This window comes from Tenrec ecaudatus, chromosome 13 (genome assembly GCF_050624435.1).
Source record: "Tenrec ecaudatus isolate mTenEca1 chromosome 13, mTenEca1.hap1, whole genome shotgun sequence".
NCBI classification, from domain to species: domain Eukaryota; kingdom Metazoa; phylum Chordata; class Mammalia; order Afrosoricida; family Tenrecidae; genus Tenrec; species Tenrec ecaudatus.
Window position 1 is genome coordinate 38,292,625 of NC_134542.1, and position 17,660 is coordinate 38,310,284.

Sequence of the window (17,660 nt, forward strand, 5' to 3'; positions counted from 1 at the left end):
TCCCTGTGTTTCTAGTTGCTATCTGTATCAATATACATCCTTCGGTCTAGCCGGATTTGTAAGGCAGAATTGGGATCATGATAGTGGGGGGAGGAAGCATTTAAGAACTAGAGGAAACATATGTTTCATCGTTGCTACCCTGCACCCTGACTGACTCATCTCCTCCCCACAACCCCTCAGTAAGGGGTGTCCGGTTGCCTACCGATGGGCTTTGAGTGTCCACTCTGCACTCAGCCCCATTTACAGTGATGTGATCTTTGGTCCTTGATGCTATTACCCCTTTAGACATGTTTTTGTTGCCCCAAACTCAAAGAATTTTCAAAAGGAACACCAACGTGAAGGCGCTCAAACTGCAGTTTCGACATGGTGTCAATTGAAGCGTGCAGCAGTCTTTGGGGAAGGATCAGAGAGAAAGGGACACCATCGTCAGCAGTGTGTGGACCTAGATGGAGGACTTGTTGAGAGACAATAGCTTCACATAGTGTTGTTTCAGGAAGAGTTTTATGATTTTGTAATAAGACGTTTGGACTCATCCTGGTGTGTTTGTCTATATGAGAGATCTGCAGAAAGTTTGTGGAAGGTTACACGTTTCTCAATTTCATTTCCCTCAGCTTTTTGAAAATCCTTGTGTGTGTAGTTGTCAGTTCCTAGACTATTGCCACCCATGGGTTTTCACTGGCTGGTTTTCAGAAGTGGATTGGTGGTCTTTTGTCTTAGCCTGCCTGTGTCTGGAAGTCCTTTGAAACCTGTTTAGTACCTTAGCAACATGAAACCTCCCCTGACAGGCATGTGGGGACTTCGCAGGTGGGACTGCATTGGCTGGGAATTGAACTCCGGTCCCTGGCACAGAAGGCAAGAATTCTAACAGTCAACCAACAATGCAGTACTACCCGCTCTCCCTTTCTTTACATCTTTGTGTCTTTTTAAAATTTTTGTTGTAGATAGAGAACCCAAAACTCAGACTCACTGCCATCCAGTTGATTCTGACTCATAGCAACCTTAAAGGACAGGTTGAACTGCCCCAGTGGTTTTCCAAGACAGAAACCCTTATAGGAGTAGAAAGCCATCTTTCTCCTGAAAAACTGCTGAGAGTTTTGAACTGCTGACTTTGTGGATAGCAGCCCAACTCCTAACCACTATGCCACCAGGGCTGCTCTAGAATGCTAGATAGCTGCCATCAAGCTGACTCTGGCTCAGTGATCTGTGTACAACACAAGCACTGTTACCCTGTCCTGCATTATCCTCACAACTTCCAGCATGCCTAAGTCCATTGTTCCCACCAGAGGGCCAAGTCATCAGAGTGAGGGGCTCTCACTCCCTGTGAGGGTCCACAAAGCTTCCATTGGGGGAAGTTGAGGGTCAAGCATTTCTTCTGACTCGATCATTGTCTGGAGCTCAGTTGAGCCCTGCCCAACTTGGGTGACCTGCTGGCATTTGAATTATGCTTGTAAGAGAGGTACTATCCAGCATCATAGTAGCATACAAGCTACCACAGTCCCAAAAATGGACAGATGGAGGGTTGGAAAAAAATGGTTTTGTATAATAGCCAATCTTTACTCAACGCTCAGCTATTTGTCAGGATACATGTGTCCCTGGATGAGCTCACTGTATCTTTATGGAAATCTTTGGGATGGAAATATGATTATTATTTTCCACACTCGGAATCTGAGGCATCTAGAGTTTGGGGCCCCTGCATTTGAGTTCTATGAAATTCCTATGGGAATTTCACATGAATTGTTTCCTCAACTGTCTGATGAGCTAGAGCATAGTCCACTTCTTCAGGGTCCTGGGAAACAGAAACTCCTGTAGCGTTTCTTTCTTCTTCCAAATTTCTTGATTTCGTATGACATTGACAATATAGTTTTACCTTCCTTTTCTTACTGTTTCTCCTTCATCAACATAAACTCCCTGTTGTCAATTTGATCACAGATAAATAGCTCTTAAGAGAGGATCATGCTCGAGGCAGACCTCTCTGCTTTTTTCACTAGTTAAGCTAAACTAGTATTCAGCACTAAGATGACTTTAGACCACACTTTCTGGCTTAAGATTGAAAGGTTATCTCAAGACAATGCTTTCAGGGGTTCATGCCGTCTCCATGGCTCCAGTAGGTAAGACCCCATCCACTTGTGGTCTTGTGGCAATGGAGACAGTTGTTCTTTGAGGTAATTTCTCACATATCCCATAGCTTCCTCCTATTCCTGTTCCTGACCCTCCTTCCTCTGCTGTCTGGGGTAAATGAAACCAAAACATCAAGTTGACTGTTAGGGAGTCAATTCCAGCTCACAGCAATGCTCTAGGACAGGGTAGCACTGCCCTTGTGAGTCGCTGAGACCCTGTACAGATGCAGAGAGTGGATCTTTCTCCCCAAGAGAAGCTGGTGGTTTCAAACTGCTGACCTTGCAGTTAGCAGCTCAGCTCGTCATAACCATGACAATTCAAGTCACTAAGAATCGGTATCAATTCAACGGCAGTGAGGTGGGTTTGTTTGGTTTTTAGTGAGAGTGAAATGGTATTTCAATGTGGCTTTGATTTGCCAACTCCATTTTTTTAATATGAAGGCAATTTATCCTCTAGTTTTTATTCACCAAGTTTTCAAAAATAATAGGACCTGAATGCTTTCTGTTTCGCTCCCAGATGGGTTGGTTTGGTTTTGTCACTGATGGGCCTTCAAAGAGGACCGAGCACAATCCTCCTAGAACATGTTGGCAATTGCATATCCCGTCTATTTTGACTTTTATTTAAAGCAGATGGAGCGGTGGTGCTTTGCTGGTGGATAGAAATATGTTTATCTTTGTGATGGATTAAGTTTTACCCTCCTCCCTCTGGCCCCATCCCTCCCTACCAATCTGTCTGGAAATCGTGGCCCCAGTACAGGGAAACACAATCCTGTTTGGAAATAAAACATCCTTTGCTCATTGGTTACACCTGTGTTATACCTGGCGGGTTCATTTCAGAGAAACAGATGTATCCACAAGAAGTTAAAAGAGACAAAGAAGGCCCTCCTCCTGCAGCCCTGTCCTGAATTTGGGCCTCTGGTTTCCTGGAGGGGGCAAAAATGTATCTATGATCTATCAGGCCTTCAAACACTAGATGTAACATAGAATTCAAAATGTGCTTCAAAGATTTAATAGGAGAGATCCCCTCTCAGAGTCGTAGGGGTCTAACTTCATGTTTGTAACAATGGGATCTCTCTGAGCATGTGAAGGTGAGCAAGTCTATCTTGGCCTTGAGTATTTGTTGAGCTCTGACCTTGAATGTTGTTTGTCCTAAGATGTAAGACTTTAGATCCCATTGTCTGTATGGGGAAGCCTCATCTGCTTTGGGATAGCAGGTCCTGGCCAGAGCTCGGCTGCCTCAAAGATCTGGAATCCTCCTTGTGGGATTGAATGTCAAGGTGCCAGTGCCTTAGATCTCCACTTCTAACCCCCTGACAGAAATCAGGCTCCTTGAGAAGAATCACCTAAGAGTAAACTGGGGTCTTCAGACATTTTCGTAGCTTTTATACATTATTTACAATTTGTACTAACCTTCAGAGTAACTGAATTCTGGTTTACCTATGATGCCTTGTTCGTACGTGATACACAACTTCATGGAGAGATCATGGAGTACACATGGGTGCTATAGCAAAGTGTGGCAAAGACACGATTGTGCCTGGCTATCTAAAAGACTAGTATCCAGGGTCTCAAAGGCTTGTCTTCAAACAAGCAGCCATCTAAGTGAGGTATCAAGTAAGCCTGCAAGGAAGAAGCACACCAGCCTGTGTGATCCAAGGATTACAAATAACATAATCCAGAACTGAAGGAGGGAACGGTATCAGAGTTTGAATTGTGAACACCCAGTTTGCAGAAGGCTATGGATGGCAGTGGAAGACTAATTCCATTTGCAGGGCCCCATGTAGATTACACGTCCTATGACTCTTTTCTGACTGTAGCCAGAATTTGAATAGCTTTATCATCCAGACAGAGTATTTTAGAGATGATTAGAGTACATATAGTTAGGTTAAAAGGTAACATCGTATTAGATCCCCCTTTTGATCCATTTAAAACTTGTATTAGTTTTTTTTTAAGGGAAAGGGAAATACAGGTGGATTAATCCTCCAGTGAATCCCCTCTGAACATAGATCAGGGATGTGAGTAGCCTTCCCATCATGCAGAGAGCATTGGGAAGTGGGATAGGGCAGATGTAGTGAGGTTAAAACTTTTTAAATTAAATGCTTTTGTTGGGGGCTCTCATATCTCCCATCACAATCCATACATTCATTCATGTGTCAAGCACATTTGTACGTATGCTGCCATCATCATTCTCAAAGCACTTTCTTTCTACTTGAGTCTTGAGCCCTTTCTACTTGAGCTCCTCATGAGGTTAACATTTAGCATCTTATCATTCAATCTCCTTTTGACCCATTTTTAAGTTGTTCTAGTTTTTAATATTTTCTGCTTTCTATTTTATCTTGTTACTGTTGTCAGGTTTTTGTTTCTTTGTTCTTGTATGTTTTTCAGTACATGACATCCAGGACAGGTGAATCTATAGACACAGTAACTGGATTAATGGCTTCTTGGGGGAATGGCAGGGGGAGTTGCGGGGAAATGAAGAACTAATAACAAGGGGTACAAGGAAAAAGAAAATGTTCTAAAATTGTATTAATGACTACACAATTCTTCTTGTATGATATGTGGATTATATCCCAATAAAACTTTTTAAAAAAATAAGAAATCAAGCAAAACAAACAAAAGAATAATGCCTTGATATCAGACATCAAAGAACAAAATATCGTATCATTGGGAATGATGGGGGAGTGTGGAGTGGGGACCCAAAGCCCATCTGTAGGCAACTGGACATCCCCTCTCCTCAGGGAGGAGAGGAGCCAGTCAGGGTGCAGTGTAGCAATGATGAAAATACAACTTCCTCTAGTTCTTAAATGTTTCCTCCCCACCACTATCATGATCCCAATTCTACCTTACAAATCTGGTTGACCAGAGGATGTACACTGGTACAGATAGGAACTGGAAACACAGGGTATCCAAGAGAGATGATCCCTTCAGGACCAGTGGTGAGAGTGGCAATACTGGGAGGGTGAAGGGAAGGTAGGGTAGAAAGGGGGAACCGATAACAAGGATCTACATATAACCCCCTCCCTGGGGGATGGACAACAGAAAAGGGGATGAAGGGAGATGTCAGACAGTGTAAGATATGACAAAATAATAATAATTTATAAATTATCAAGGGTTCATGAGGGAGCGGGGAGCGGGGAGGGAGTTGTAAAAAATGAGAACTGATACCAAGGGCTCAAGTAGAAAGCAAATGTTTTGACAATGATGATGGCAACAAATGTACAAATGTGCTTGGCACATGGATAGATGTATGGATTGTGATAAGAGTTGTATGAGCCTCCAATAAAATGTTTTAAAAATCTTTTTATTTATTTTATTTTTTTAACAATTTATTGGGGCTCATACAATTCTTATCACAGTTCATACATATACATACATCAATTGTATAAAGCACATCTGTACAGTCTTTGCCCTAATCATTTTTTTCTCCTCTTTTCTTTTTTTACATTTTATTAGGAACTCATACAACTCTTATCACAATCCATACATATACATACATCAATTGTATAAAGCACATCCATACATTCCCTGCCCCAATCATTCTCAAAGCATTTGCTCTCCACTTAAGCCCCTTGCATCAGATCCTCTTTTTTTCCCCTCCCTCCCCTTTCCCCCCTCCCTCATGTGCCCTTGGTAATTTATACATCGTTATTTTGTCATATCTTACCCTATCCGGAGTCTCCCTTCCCCCCTTCTCTGCTGTCCCTCTCCCAGGGAAGAGGTCACATGTGGATCTTTTTAATCAGTTCCCCCTTTCCAACCCACTCACACTCCACTATCCCAGCATCGTCCCTCACACCCTTGGTCCTGAAGGTATCATCCACCCTGGATTCCCTGTACCTCCAGCCCTCATATGTACCAGTGTACAGCCTCTGCCCTGTCCAGCACTGCAAGGTAGAATTTGGATCATGGTAGTTGGGGGGAGGAAGCATCCAGGATCTGGGGGAAAGCTGTGTTCTTCATCGGTACTACCTCGCACCCTAATTAACCCATCTCCTCTCCTAAACCTCTCTATGAGGGGATCTCCATTGGCCGACACTTGGGCCTTGGGTCTCCACTCTGCACTTCCCCCTTCATTTAATATAGTATATATATACATATACACACATATACACATACATACACACACTTATATCTTTTTTTTTTTTTGCATGATGCCTTATACCTGGTCCCTTGGCACCTCGTGATCGCACTGGCCGGTGTGCTTCTTCCATGTGGGCTTTTTTGTTTCTGAGCTAGATGGCCACTTGTTCACCTTCAAGCCTTTAAGACCCCAGACACTATCTCTTTTGATAGCCGGGCACCATCAGCTTTCTTCACCACATTTGCTTATGCACCCATTTGTCTTCAGCGATCCTATCATGGAGGTGTGCAGTCGATGATATGATTTTTTGTTCTTTGATGCCTGGTAACTGATCCCTTTGGGACCACTCGATCACACAGGCTGGTGTGTTCTTCCATGTGGACTTTGTTGCTTCTGAGCTAGATGGCCGCTTGTTTATCTTCAAGCCTTTAAGACCCCAGTCACTATCTCTTTTGATAGCCGGGCACCATCAGCTTTCTTCACCACATTTACTTGTTCACCCACTTTGGCTCCAGCAGTTGTGTCAGGAGAGTGAGCATCATAGAGTTCCAATTTAATAAAAGAAGGTATTCATGCATTGAGGGAGTGTTTGAGTAGAGGCCCAAGGTCCTTCCGCCACCTTAATACTTGACCTATAAATATAGACACATAGATCTATTTCCCCATCCTCCTATATATATTTGCATGTACATGTCTTTGTCTAGACCTCCGTAAATGCCCTTTGACTCCTAGCTCTTTCCTCCATCTCCCTTGACTTTCCTCCTGCCCTACTACCATGCTTCGTCGCCACCTGGGCTAGAGTATACCTCTTCTCTAAGCAACCTTAGCCTTGATCATTTCCCACCAGGCCTGCCACTTCCCCTTCTCTACCATTTGGGGTCCCATGTTTTTCCCTTGTCCCTGTGTTTGTTAACACCACTTCCTTACCCCCTTACCCCCCACCCCAAGTCCCCCCGGAACTGTTGGTCCCGTTGTTTTTCCTCCAGATAGTTCATCCAGCCTGTCTGTCTTATTTAGACAGACCTGTGGAGACAATAACATGCACTAAAATAAGACAGAGGAAAACAAAGCAACAGTATAACCAGACAACAAAACAACAAAAACAAACCACTGACAAAGAACAGAACAAAACAGTTCACAAGAGAAAAGCTTGTAGTTAGTTCAGGGATTGTTTGCTGGCCCTTAGGAGTGTTTTCCAGTCCAGTCTGTTGGGGCACCACGCCCTGGCCCCAAAGTCCACTTTCAGCATTCCCTGGGGACCTTGCCACTCCATTCCCTTGCTGTTCCGCTGCACTCCCCCAGTGATTTGCCTCGGTGTGGTGGGATCAGGCCAGGTGCAATTCCCACTCTGTGTCTCCGGTGCAGTCACCTGTATCGCCCTTAGTCACTGATTGGCATCATTTCTCATAGTGGGGCCAGCCATGTTGTTCTCTCTGTGGACTGGCTGCTCTACTCAGGAACATCATCCTCACGGCCTGGTGGGCCAGGCTGTGCTCCACTCTCTCCTCCTGCCCCTTCATCTGCTCCCGTGTGCTCTGATCAGATATGTCCATCTCCTGAAGCTGCAGAGTCAATGTCGTCCTTTGGAACAAATTCTTTTCGGGGGAGGGGCAGGAATCCACTTAATTTATGGTGCTGGGGCCAGCCTCCCAGACCTCTCCACCAGTTCCCTCCTCCACGCCGGGATATTGCATTCACACCTTGCGACACTGGGTTGAAGTCCAATAAAATTTTTAAAATGTGCTTGACACAATGGATGTATGGATGGATTATGATAAATAAATGATTTCTTTTTAGAAAAGAGAGAGCGTGCTACAAGTGCTGAGCTAACAAAGTATGAAGGAAAAAAACAAAAGGAAATTGTATGAGCCCCCAATAAAATGATTTCTAAAAGGGGAAAGAATAATGCCTTCAGTTCCATAGACCCAGGCCACCCGTGGCTGGCGAAGACTTGCATAGCATTCTCCCTGGCTAGCAGGAGCAAATTGCACAGTTAATTCCTTAGTCAGGAATGGGTTAATCCCACCAGCATTCTCTAGGGGAGGCGGAGCCTGCGAGTCAGTGCAGACTTCTCCTTCAGTGTGAGCTCATCCCCTCTCCTGCAGCGCTGGAGGCAAGGGCTGTTCTGCTGGTATATTCTGTCTTGTCATTACAACCGATATAGTAAAAAGATTCTTAGCTCTTCCATTTGTGACAGGGAAGAGACTGATGAGGTAGGTGTGTTCTCAGTTCTCCTTGCTCCTCTGTCTGCCCTCAAAGGGAGAGAAGATTCTTCCCTCAGTGTGTGGGCCCGTGGGAACAGAAGGTGGTACCTGAATCCAGACATGTCGGACTAGCACATGTGTTGGAGAGCCTCGTGTGCTTTGTTGGGCGCTCAACTAGTCATGGTTTCCTGGAGAGGGACCCCTTCGGGAAAGCCCTTCCTCTTACTGGCATTTTCAGTGTCAGTCTCCACCCCATCCTTTTCTTGAGACCTGCCTGCCTGTGATTTCTGGATTCTGCCCTCTGATGACCAATACATTGTAGGCACAGCAGCTAAGGCCCACAACATTTTTAGGGGGTCTATGAAAATAATTTCATTTCTTTGAAATTTGAAAATTTGAACATGAATTTGATTTTTCAATGAATTTGCAAAATACAGTGCTAAGGAAAATATATCATGAAGGAGTTCACAAAAGCATGAGTGCCTAAACCCAGCCCATTCAAGCCAACCCAACCCAACCCAACCCAATACAATCCAACCCACTACTGTTGGTTGAGTCAGTTATAACTCCTACAGACCCTGTAGGACAGAGTAGAATTGTTCCATTGGATTTCTAAGACTGTATATATTCATGGGAACAAACAGCCTTATTTTTTCTCCTTCAAAGCAGCTTCTAAGTTAGAACCACTGATCTTGTAGAGGGCCGCCCACAGCTGAATGCAGTGTCACCAAGGCCCCCAAAAGTAATTCTGTGGTTATTATTGTACTCTAAACAGCTCCTGCACTGCCTCCAGATTACAGCATGACTACTATTTTCTAAAACTCACGGGAGGTGTTTCTGACTCATTGCTACTCTATAGGACAGGTTAGAATTGCCTCTGGGAGTTTCCAAGACTGCAAATACTTAGGGAAGTAGAAAGCCTTGTCTTTCTCCTGTGGAGTGGCTGGTGACCTTTTGGTTAGCAGTCCAAAGAATAACCCACTATGCTACCAGGGCTCCCTATTACAATTTTGAGGGTAAATTTAATTAAGGATTGAAATAGTTGCAAAATTACTTGCCTGCAGATCCAAGTCAAATTCCTCAATCAGTTTTTAATAAATGAATACAGTAATTTGATCTTCATCTGCCTAATTCCTCTATCCTTCATTCAATTGTTCTAAATTCTGGTGGTCCCTTGGAAGCCTGGGGCATCAGCATCACTGATTGTTTCACCACCCAGCCACTTATTTCAGTAGCACAAACCTGTACTGTGGCAGTTACATAATCTCCTGTCAACTTGCGAAGGGGTGGAGTCTAGCCTGTCAATCAGGTCGCAGCTTGATGACCTCATTTGAAGGCATATATATATATATATATATGCTTTGTCTCCCTGGAGGCATTCCTGTTGACAGTCCATATGGAGCTATGCTGATGGCAGCCAGAGCCTTGTAGCTGGGGGAGCCACATGGAGACCTAGGCCAGTGCTAAGGAGCTTCCACTGCCACTGGATCCACAAGATTTTCCACTCACTGGCCTGTGCTCTTTCTGTATTCGGCGTCATTGCATGTGTTGAGTCTGAAGAGGAATTTACAGACTGGTATCGAACATGGGCTAATATCGGACTTATGGACTTGATCTGGACTGGGCTGGGATGTTTTCTTAATATACAATTAATCTTTGATATAAGGTTCTCCAGTACACCCATATGAGTGTCTCTGGATTTGTATCTCTAGTCAACTCGGACTAACACATGTACATTCTTTTCATAAATCTCTAAATTGCCAAGGTTTAGGTATTCTTAAGAGCCTTTGCATCAAGCAATCCAAACAAAAGTGCTCATTCTTCTAACTGCTTGGGCACTTCAATCCGCACTCGTATGGGCTGCCATTTCATAGTATAGGGCATACCCAGGCAGATAGGAGGCTTTCAGGACCAAATTTGGCAAAAGGCTCACCTTAATCTTGGCATTGTTAGCCAAGTTGAAACCTATGCTTACATACATTTTTCTTTTCATTTTAATCCCTTCAAACTTGTTTTTCAACATTGCAACCAGAACAATCCCTTAAAAATACAAACCTGTTTTCTTTCCTCCTGCCCCACTTCATTTTACTCACTGTTCACCCCTCAAATTCCTCTCAGATACATTCAATTGATGGAACATGACCAGGAACACTACCTCCTCCTCACTGTCAAGTTTAGATACCTTGCTAGTCCCCTGTCCCTGTCGTTATTTGTTCATCGCTCCTCTCGCCCTGCCCTCCTCAAATTGGCATAAAGGAGCACAATTTGGAGACCCAAAATCCACCTGTAAGATAGTTGGACAGTCCCTCACAGAAGGGCCATATAGAATGGATGATATATCCAGGATGCAGTATAGCACTGATGAAACACATAAATACCCCCTAGTTCTTTAATATTTTCTCCCCTTACTATTATGATCTTAGTTTTACCTCATTAATCTTGTGAGACCTGTGTATGTTCATTCGATGCTGAAATCCAAGATAGATGAAACTTTTAGAAATAGCAATGGGAGTAATGATTCCCTGAGGGTATGGGATGGAGGGGGGAAGGGGAAGCCTATAGCGATGAAGATATAGCTTCATTCCAGGGGAATGGATAACAAAATAGTAGGTTTATCGATACATTGGCTGGTGTAAGATACAGCAAATATCTATCTATCATCTGTCTATCTATCTATCTATCTATCTATCTATCTATCTATCTATCTATCTATCTATCTATCATCTATCTATCTATCATCTAAGGGTTCCTGGGGGGCTAGGGTGAGAGAGGGAGGGATAAAGGGGAGCTGATATCAAAGAGATCAAGAAGAAAGAAAATGTTTTGAAAATAATGGTGACAGTAATTGTACAATTATGTTTGATCTAATTGAATTATGGATTGTTATAAAATCTGTAAGAGCTCCCAATAAAATAATTTTTAAAAAATCAGAATATATCACTCAGGTCCTTAAAAGCTTTCAGTAAATTGTTCTATATTTGGAAGAGAATCAAAATGGTCACCTGGTCCCAGTAGCAGATAATCTGGGGGTCCGGCCTTCCCTCCTTTCCAGGCTCCCATCACAGTCCCTCTTCCAGTCTCTGGACCACCCCATCATCCCTTCCTTGTGACCCTTCTGTGAGGGGATGTCCAACTTTCTACAGATGGGCTTTTGGTATCCACCCCACATCCTTCTTCCCCTCCCCCCATTCACATTGGGTATGATTTAGTTCTGGGACTTAGATGCTTGATGCCTGATCCCATCGATACCTCATGATCATACAGGCTGATGTGCTTCTTCCATATGGGCTTTATTGCTTTTCAGCTAGATAGTTATCTTTAAGCCTTTAAGACCCCAGACACTATATCTTTTGATAGCCAGGCACCATCAGCTTTCTTCACCACATTGGCTTCTGTACCCATTTTGTCTTCAGCAATCATGTCGGGAAGGTGAGCATCACAGAATGTCGGGTTATTAGAACAAAGTGTTCTTGTGTTGAGGGAGTACTTGAGTCGAGGGCTCTCAGTTCTTTAGGGAGGACAAAATGGCCGAACTCATTGCTTACAAGAGTATATTGACCAATAAAGTTTATACCTTTATCTTTTAATTCCATTTTCCATGAACTTTATGGGCTTTTTCCCATCAACTTTTTATTTATGTGACATACATAAGTTAGAGGTTCTTGATGTTTTTTATCATATCATTAATGATCACAGTAGGAACTCACACGTGCCTGTTGAATGTGGAAACAATGTGAGTGGCTGATAGATTCCTCTAGTTGGAGTCCAGACTCATAAAACAATTCATTGCTTAATTCCCCTTCAATAAATCACCGTAGGAGTTGATTTTTCCAAAGTTTTATTGAGTGAATCAATTGAGTCCCCAATAATAAAGAACTCTAAACAATCAAATGACTAAACAATTAGTAAACAATGTGAATATTTATAGTCACTTTGGGTTATCACTCATTATACTTCAGAATGTATTAGTATGTATTCAGAATGTATGTATTATGTAATATGTATTCTGAATTAGTATATATGTTCAGAATGTATTAGTAATAAAATCAATCAAGACAATTCTTAGGCATAGCACCCTAAATTAAAAAAAAAAAAACTTCACAGAAAAGGATACAACAAAATCCATTCTGGTCTCCCATCTACAAATTATACTTTTCTCAGAATACGAACATAATAAGTATACAATTTCTTTCTAAACTGAGCCTAGACGTTATGCACATAATTAAAAAGTGTTAAATTGACAGAATTAAATGTCATACTTTTGTGAAGCCCCAAGAACATAGTTGCTTGTATTTATTAACAAGAATAAGATATTTTGTAAATACAAAATTATTTAATAATTGAACCCACTTTTGTATATATTTTAAAGATGTTTATATTAGTGACTTCTCGATTCTTTAAATCCATCAGAACAGGAACTCTTGTTCTTAGTATTCTTGAATCCCAAACGTTAGGCAACAGCAATGGACCATGGCTTACAGCACTTAGAGTCAATTTTTGGAATCTGAAAGACAAAATTTAGAAGATGTATGATTTAAAAATAGTAAGAACATTCAGAGTTCACTATAATTAGCAGCAAACATGAACTCTTTTTATTCCTCAAAATATAGTTAACTTATATAAGCTGTTTTTATTCTTTCCAAATAAATATTCATTATTTTTGTGGCTACATAGAAAGGATCTCTAATTCTTTGACATAACAAAGCAGAGATTAAACTTAACTCCAGCTGAAATAAATCAACTCGAAGTGCTGTCAATATAGCAAGAGATAGAGAAATGTTCAAATCATGGCAATTATAGCTCTACTTAGAAATTTTCTTCTGTGTTACATTCATACCATTTTGAATCCTTGGTATTATTAATATTTTCTGTGAAATATTTGTGTAAGGAAATCACAACCAGTGAATTATTTTAGTTTAAGTGGAAAGTAAAGTTCTATCAAAATTGATGAAGGACAGAGAATGTTCTTCAGGTATATCACATTTATGCATGGTGAGTAATAAACATTTGCAGCAACTTGAAAATATAGTACATAAACAAAAAAAAAATCCCAAATAGGGTTTCTGAGGCTATTCATTTTTATAGGAGCAGAAAGCTTAGTCTTTTTCCCAAGGATGGGCTGGTGGGTTTGAACTGCCCATCTTGTGGTTAGCAGTCTGTTACCAGACAATGCCAGCAGAACAATAAGAATCATCTGAAAATTTTGAGGTGTGAATTGGTTTTTCCCATGTGAGCTTTTTGGAAGTATAAAACTGAATCTGTTTTCTTTTTAGTTCTTTGTTTTGGTTAAGGAAAGCTACAATATAGTAAAAGCAAAGTGAAATTAGTAAAAAATTAAAAATAATAAGCTAAATTATCTTAAATTTTTTAAAAATTAAAAAAAATTTGTTCTTCAAAATTAAAAAAAAGAGAAAGGTACATATTTTTAAAAAACAAATACTCACTGGAGGGGTCTGGTAACTGCAGCATAATCCCAAATACCATGAGAAAAAGGATAAAGCCACTAGTAAAATAGAATTTATATTGATCAAATCCTTCCATTAGCAGCTATGCATGGAAACGTGAGAATCTTTAGAGATGGATCACCAGGACTCAACTCATATTTGGTAGGGTTAAAATTTATCTTAAAATTCATTTGTATTTAATACACAGAACAGAATTGCACTCCCTTCTCCCTCCCACCATCCCACGTCCCCCACTCCCCGACCAAATTCTCTGAACTTGTCTGTTCACGATAAACTCAAAATGCCAGTTGCCATCTTCACAGCATAATTAGTTTGGAAGACATTTTCTTGGCTTCGTATCATTTCTTTATGTATCCAAAGAAGGATGATAAAGACCAGTTATTGACATAGTAGCTTCTTCCAGTATTAGGCACGGTGGCTTAGTTCAGTGGGATCACTTAATGTGAGCAGGCAAAACAAGTTTGCAGGTTGCTTTCCTGACAACACAACCATCAAGTCATCGAGAGTCACCTCTTCAGGTCAGGAAGGTCTGATTTTAGAAAGTATCAGGCACATTCTTTCCAAGAACCACTGAATCTACTAGAGAAAACAGGCTGACTTGAACATCCCCACACTCCAAACTCACTGTGATCTAGTCGATGCGGACCAATAGCAACCCTAGAGGACAGGGCAGAACTGCCCCTGTGGGTTTCGGAGACTGTAACTCTTTATGTTGCTTAGATTCCCCTCTTTGCTTCCAAGCCCTAGTCATTGCACAGCACGTTTACCCCGCGATCACTGGTCATCAAGGCATTGAACGTACATAGATTGAGCACTGACTGCTGTTCAGCCTGGCCGTGCCACCCGGGGACTCTATGCTATGGAGCCAGTTCCAACTCCTAGCAAGCCTACGTGACAGAGTTCAAGTTTGCTCCCACTGAGTGTACAGGGCGGGCCTTGGGATCCCATCCTGGTGCCTCCTGCTCTCAGATCTGCCTTCCCATTGGGTGTTCCCATGGAGAAAGATGTAGCCGTCTGCTTCCATAAGGATTTACAGATTTGGGAATGGTATGGAGCAGTCGTGTTGGGTGCTAGAGGGTTGCTAAGAGTCAAGGCTTGAATCTGGCAGTGGAGTTGGTCTGGGGATTCTTTTCTTGGCTGGCTGGTGGTGCCAGGTGCTCTGGAGCAAGCTGACGTGAAAGGGTAGAGCTCTTCCATCCGGTTTTCTCGACTATACTCTTTAAGGAAGCAGATGATCGGATCTTTCTCCTGCAGGACTCTCTGGATAGGTGTGAACTGTCAACCTTTCAGTTAGCAAATGAGTTCTTATCCATTGTGCCATCAGGGCTGACTATCAGGTATTAACCCACATTTCCTGTGAACTCAGATTTTTCCTTTCCCCACATTACCTATTTCACCAGAGCAAAACCAGGGACTTACCTCTGACTGCTCCTCCCCTGCCCACTCCATTCAGTCAGGTGGGAAGTGCCTCTTCGACTGTCCTGCCTCTCCATTATCACCTCTACCGATCCCTCTCCAGCCTCTGTCACCTTTGCATGGACTATGCCAGTAGCTCCCTTATTCTCTCACCAATTCATGTGACAGTCTTCAGAAGAATCTGTCTAATGATGCCATTTCTCTGACCAAAAACCTCCCAAGCCCTGTGCGGTCTACAGCAGCCTTGGGCTTATGCATGTATCTAGGAATGAGTCTAAACTGGCCCCTCCATTTTGTTTCTAGCCTAGTAGTGTAGTGGTTACACGTGGGCCTGCTAACTGCGAGGTCTAGTCAAACTATCTACAGTTTGGTGGACACCTAGTATTCTGCTGCCCCTCCGTGTGTGTTGTTTCTGCTTGATCCTTCCTTCCTTCTTTCGTTTCCCCTTCCCATCCATAGGCCTTCCCTTCCTCCCACTGTGCTTGTTAATCCTGGGCCTTGTGAAGGTCTTGTTTTCAAAGTACTGATAATAAAAGGCTGAGCTTTCCCAGTACCCCTTAGCCAGTCAATTTGAAAGGCAGGGAGACTTAGAGTCCAATTACTTTCTTTGATCTCTTAGGTCTGTCCAGAGCTGCACCGTCTCCTAGACATAGAGTAGGAGCCACAAATGGGAGGCACATATGTAATGCACTTTTTCTAATAGCTGCATTTTATAAAAGGTGAAATAATTTAATGTTTTATTTAACTCAATAGATTTAGACCATTTTCCATTATGCAATCAATTACTAGTAAGATATTGTATAATTTTGTTATGGTAGCAAGTCTTCAACGTGCATTTTACAGGTAAAAAAAAAATCAAACTCCCTGTCACCCAACTCATAATGAGCCTACAGGACAGGAGCGAACTGCCTGTGGGAGTTTCCAAGACTGTAACTCTTTACAGGAGTAGAAGGCTTTGGGTTTTTTCTTTATGGAGTGGCTGATGGTTTCAAACTGCTGACTTTGCAGTTACCAGTCAAACGCATAGGCACAACGCTACCAGGGCTCCGTTGCTCAGCTAGAGCACATCTCAGTTTGGACTGGCCTCCCTTCAAGGGCTTCCTGAGCACGTGTGGCTTGGCGGCACTTGATTGGATAGCATTGGCCTGCATCCATAGCCAGGACTTCTGGCCCTTTTAGGTCAGGCACTCTTAGGAAGTGATAATAGTTTTGCAGCACACCTGGGGTAAATGGATTGTGACTGAAGGTTGCTTCGAGTTAGAAAAATATCAATAATCCACCTGCAACCCATTTGGATCCCAGTTGGGAAGCTCCAATTCTTCAAAACCCATTTCCCCTTTGGATAAATTATGATACAAACCTTACAGCTGGCTCTTCGAAAATTAGAGTCAGGTTACCTCCATGTCCCAAATGAAAGCAATATATATGTTGAAACGGTAAATTTACTTTTAAATGGGCATCTGCTCCAAGTTTCCCCCTCCACCCATTATGATATGCACTGAGCATCTCGGGAGGGGGGCAGGGAATTCACAGGCAGGAAGGAGGAGGCCCATCCATACCAGGTCTGTAAACTGATCCTCACAGGCCATCCGAATCGACTCCGCTGTCAGTGGGCTGTTCATTGTCAAGGTCGGGGCCAGGCCTCTTTCCTTCCGAGCAGCAGCCACAGCATCAGCTATGGCGAAGAACACAGAAGAACCCAGAAACATTCCTGCCTCGCCCAGGCCCTGTGGGAGGAGCAGAAAAGGGAGGTTCATTAGTAAGCGTACTCTCGGGGGCCCAGCCCATGAGATGTTGGGAAACCTCCTGGGACCCCAAAGAAATTCCGTTAAGGAGGTGGGCAGGTCAGGGCCCCAGGGAACCACGCAGGGTGCGGCTGGTGACTGGGAAGCTCCCCCATTACCTGCATTACCAGAGGCACCAGCTGGGCCTTTCGAGGCTGGCTAGGGAGTAGCAGCAACTTGCTTTTTTGGCTGATGCTGCCAGTCAGGACCTCGACAAGCTTTATCCTCAGTACTTTAATCTAAGATAATAACAGGCTCTCAACAGCTTTCCCCAAATTAGGTACTATAATCCTAAATTTCAATCCTACGAGCCAGCACTTTTTGGAAGCACACATGGCTCTTCCTGGAGGGTGGGGGCGGGGGCGGGGTGGGCAGCTCCTGCTGTTAGATGTCCCCAGGGGCCTATCCCAGTTCTGATGGCGTGTGTGCGTCTCTGTCCTTACCACTGCCAACTGCCACAGACCCCACCCTGCCTTTCCTGCTCAAGGGATGTTCCTCTTGGATGTTCCTCTTGGATAGCCTTCTCTTATCCTTTAGTGCTCCTCTCTGCAATCACTCCATCTTGCCAAGGCCCTCTGCTGCACCCCTTCCTCCTG

The 17,660-nt window shown here is 43.0% G+C and overlaps 1 protein-coding gene across 1 annotated transcript in view; it reads right to left on the reverse strand.

Annotated features, from left to right (window-relative positions):
• Window positions 1-12,326: 12,326 nt before the first annotated feature.
• The window catches only part of LOC142423839 (aldehyde oxidase 3-like), a 118,841-nt gene continuing 113,507 nt past the window's right edge, over window positions 12,327-17,660 (reverse strand). Inside the window, exons 34-35 of the mRNA XM_075528950.1 lie at window positions 16,840-17,007; window positions 12,327-12,903 (exon numbers count right to left, since the gene is read on the reverse strand). Coding sequence (XP_075385065.1) covers window positions 12,850-12,903; window positions 16,840-17,007 — 222 coding nt within the window. The 3' untranslated portion in view covers window positions 12,327-12,849. The remainder of the gene's footprint in view (window positions 12,904-16,839; window positions 17,008-17,660) is intronic.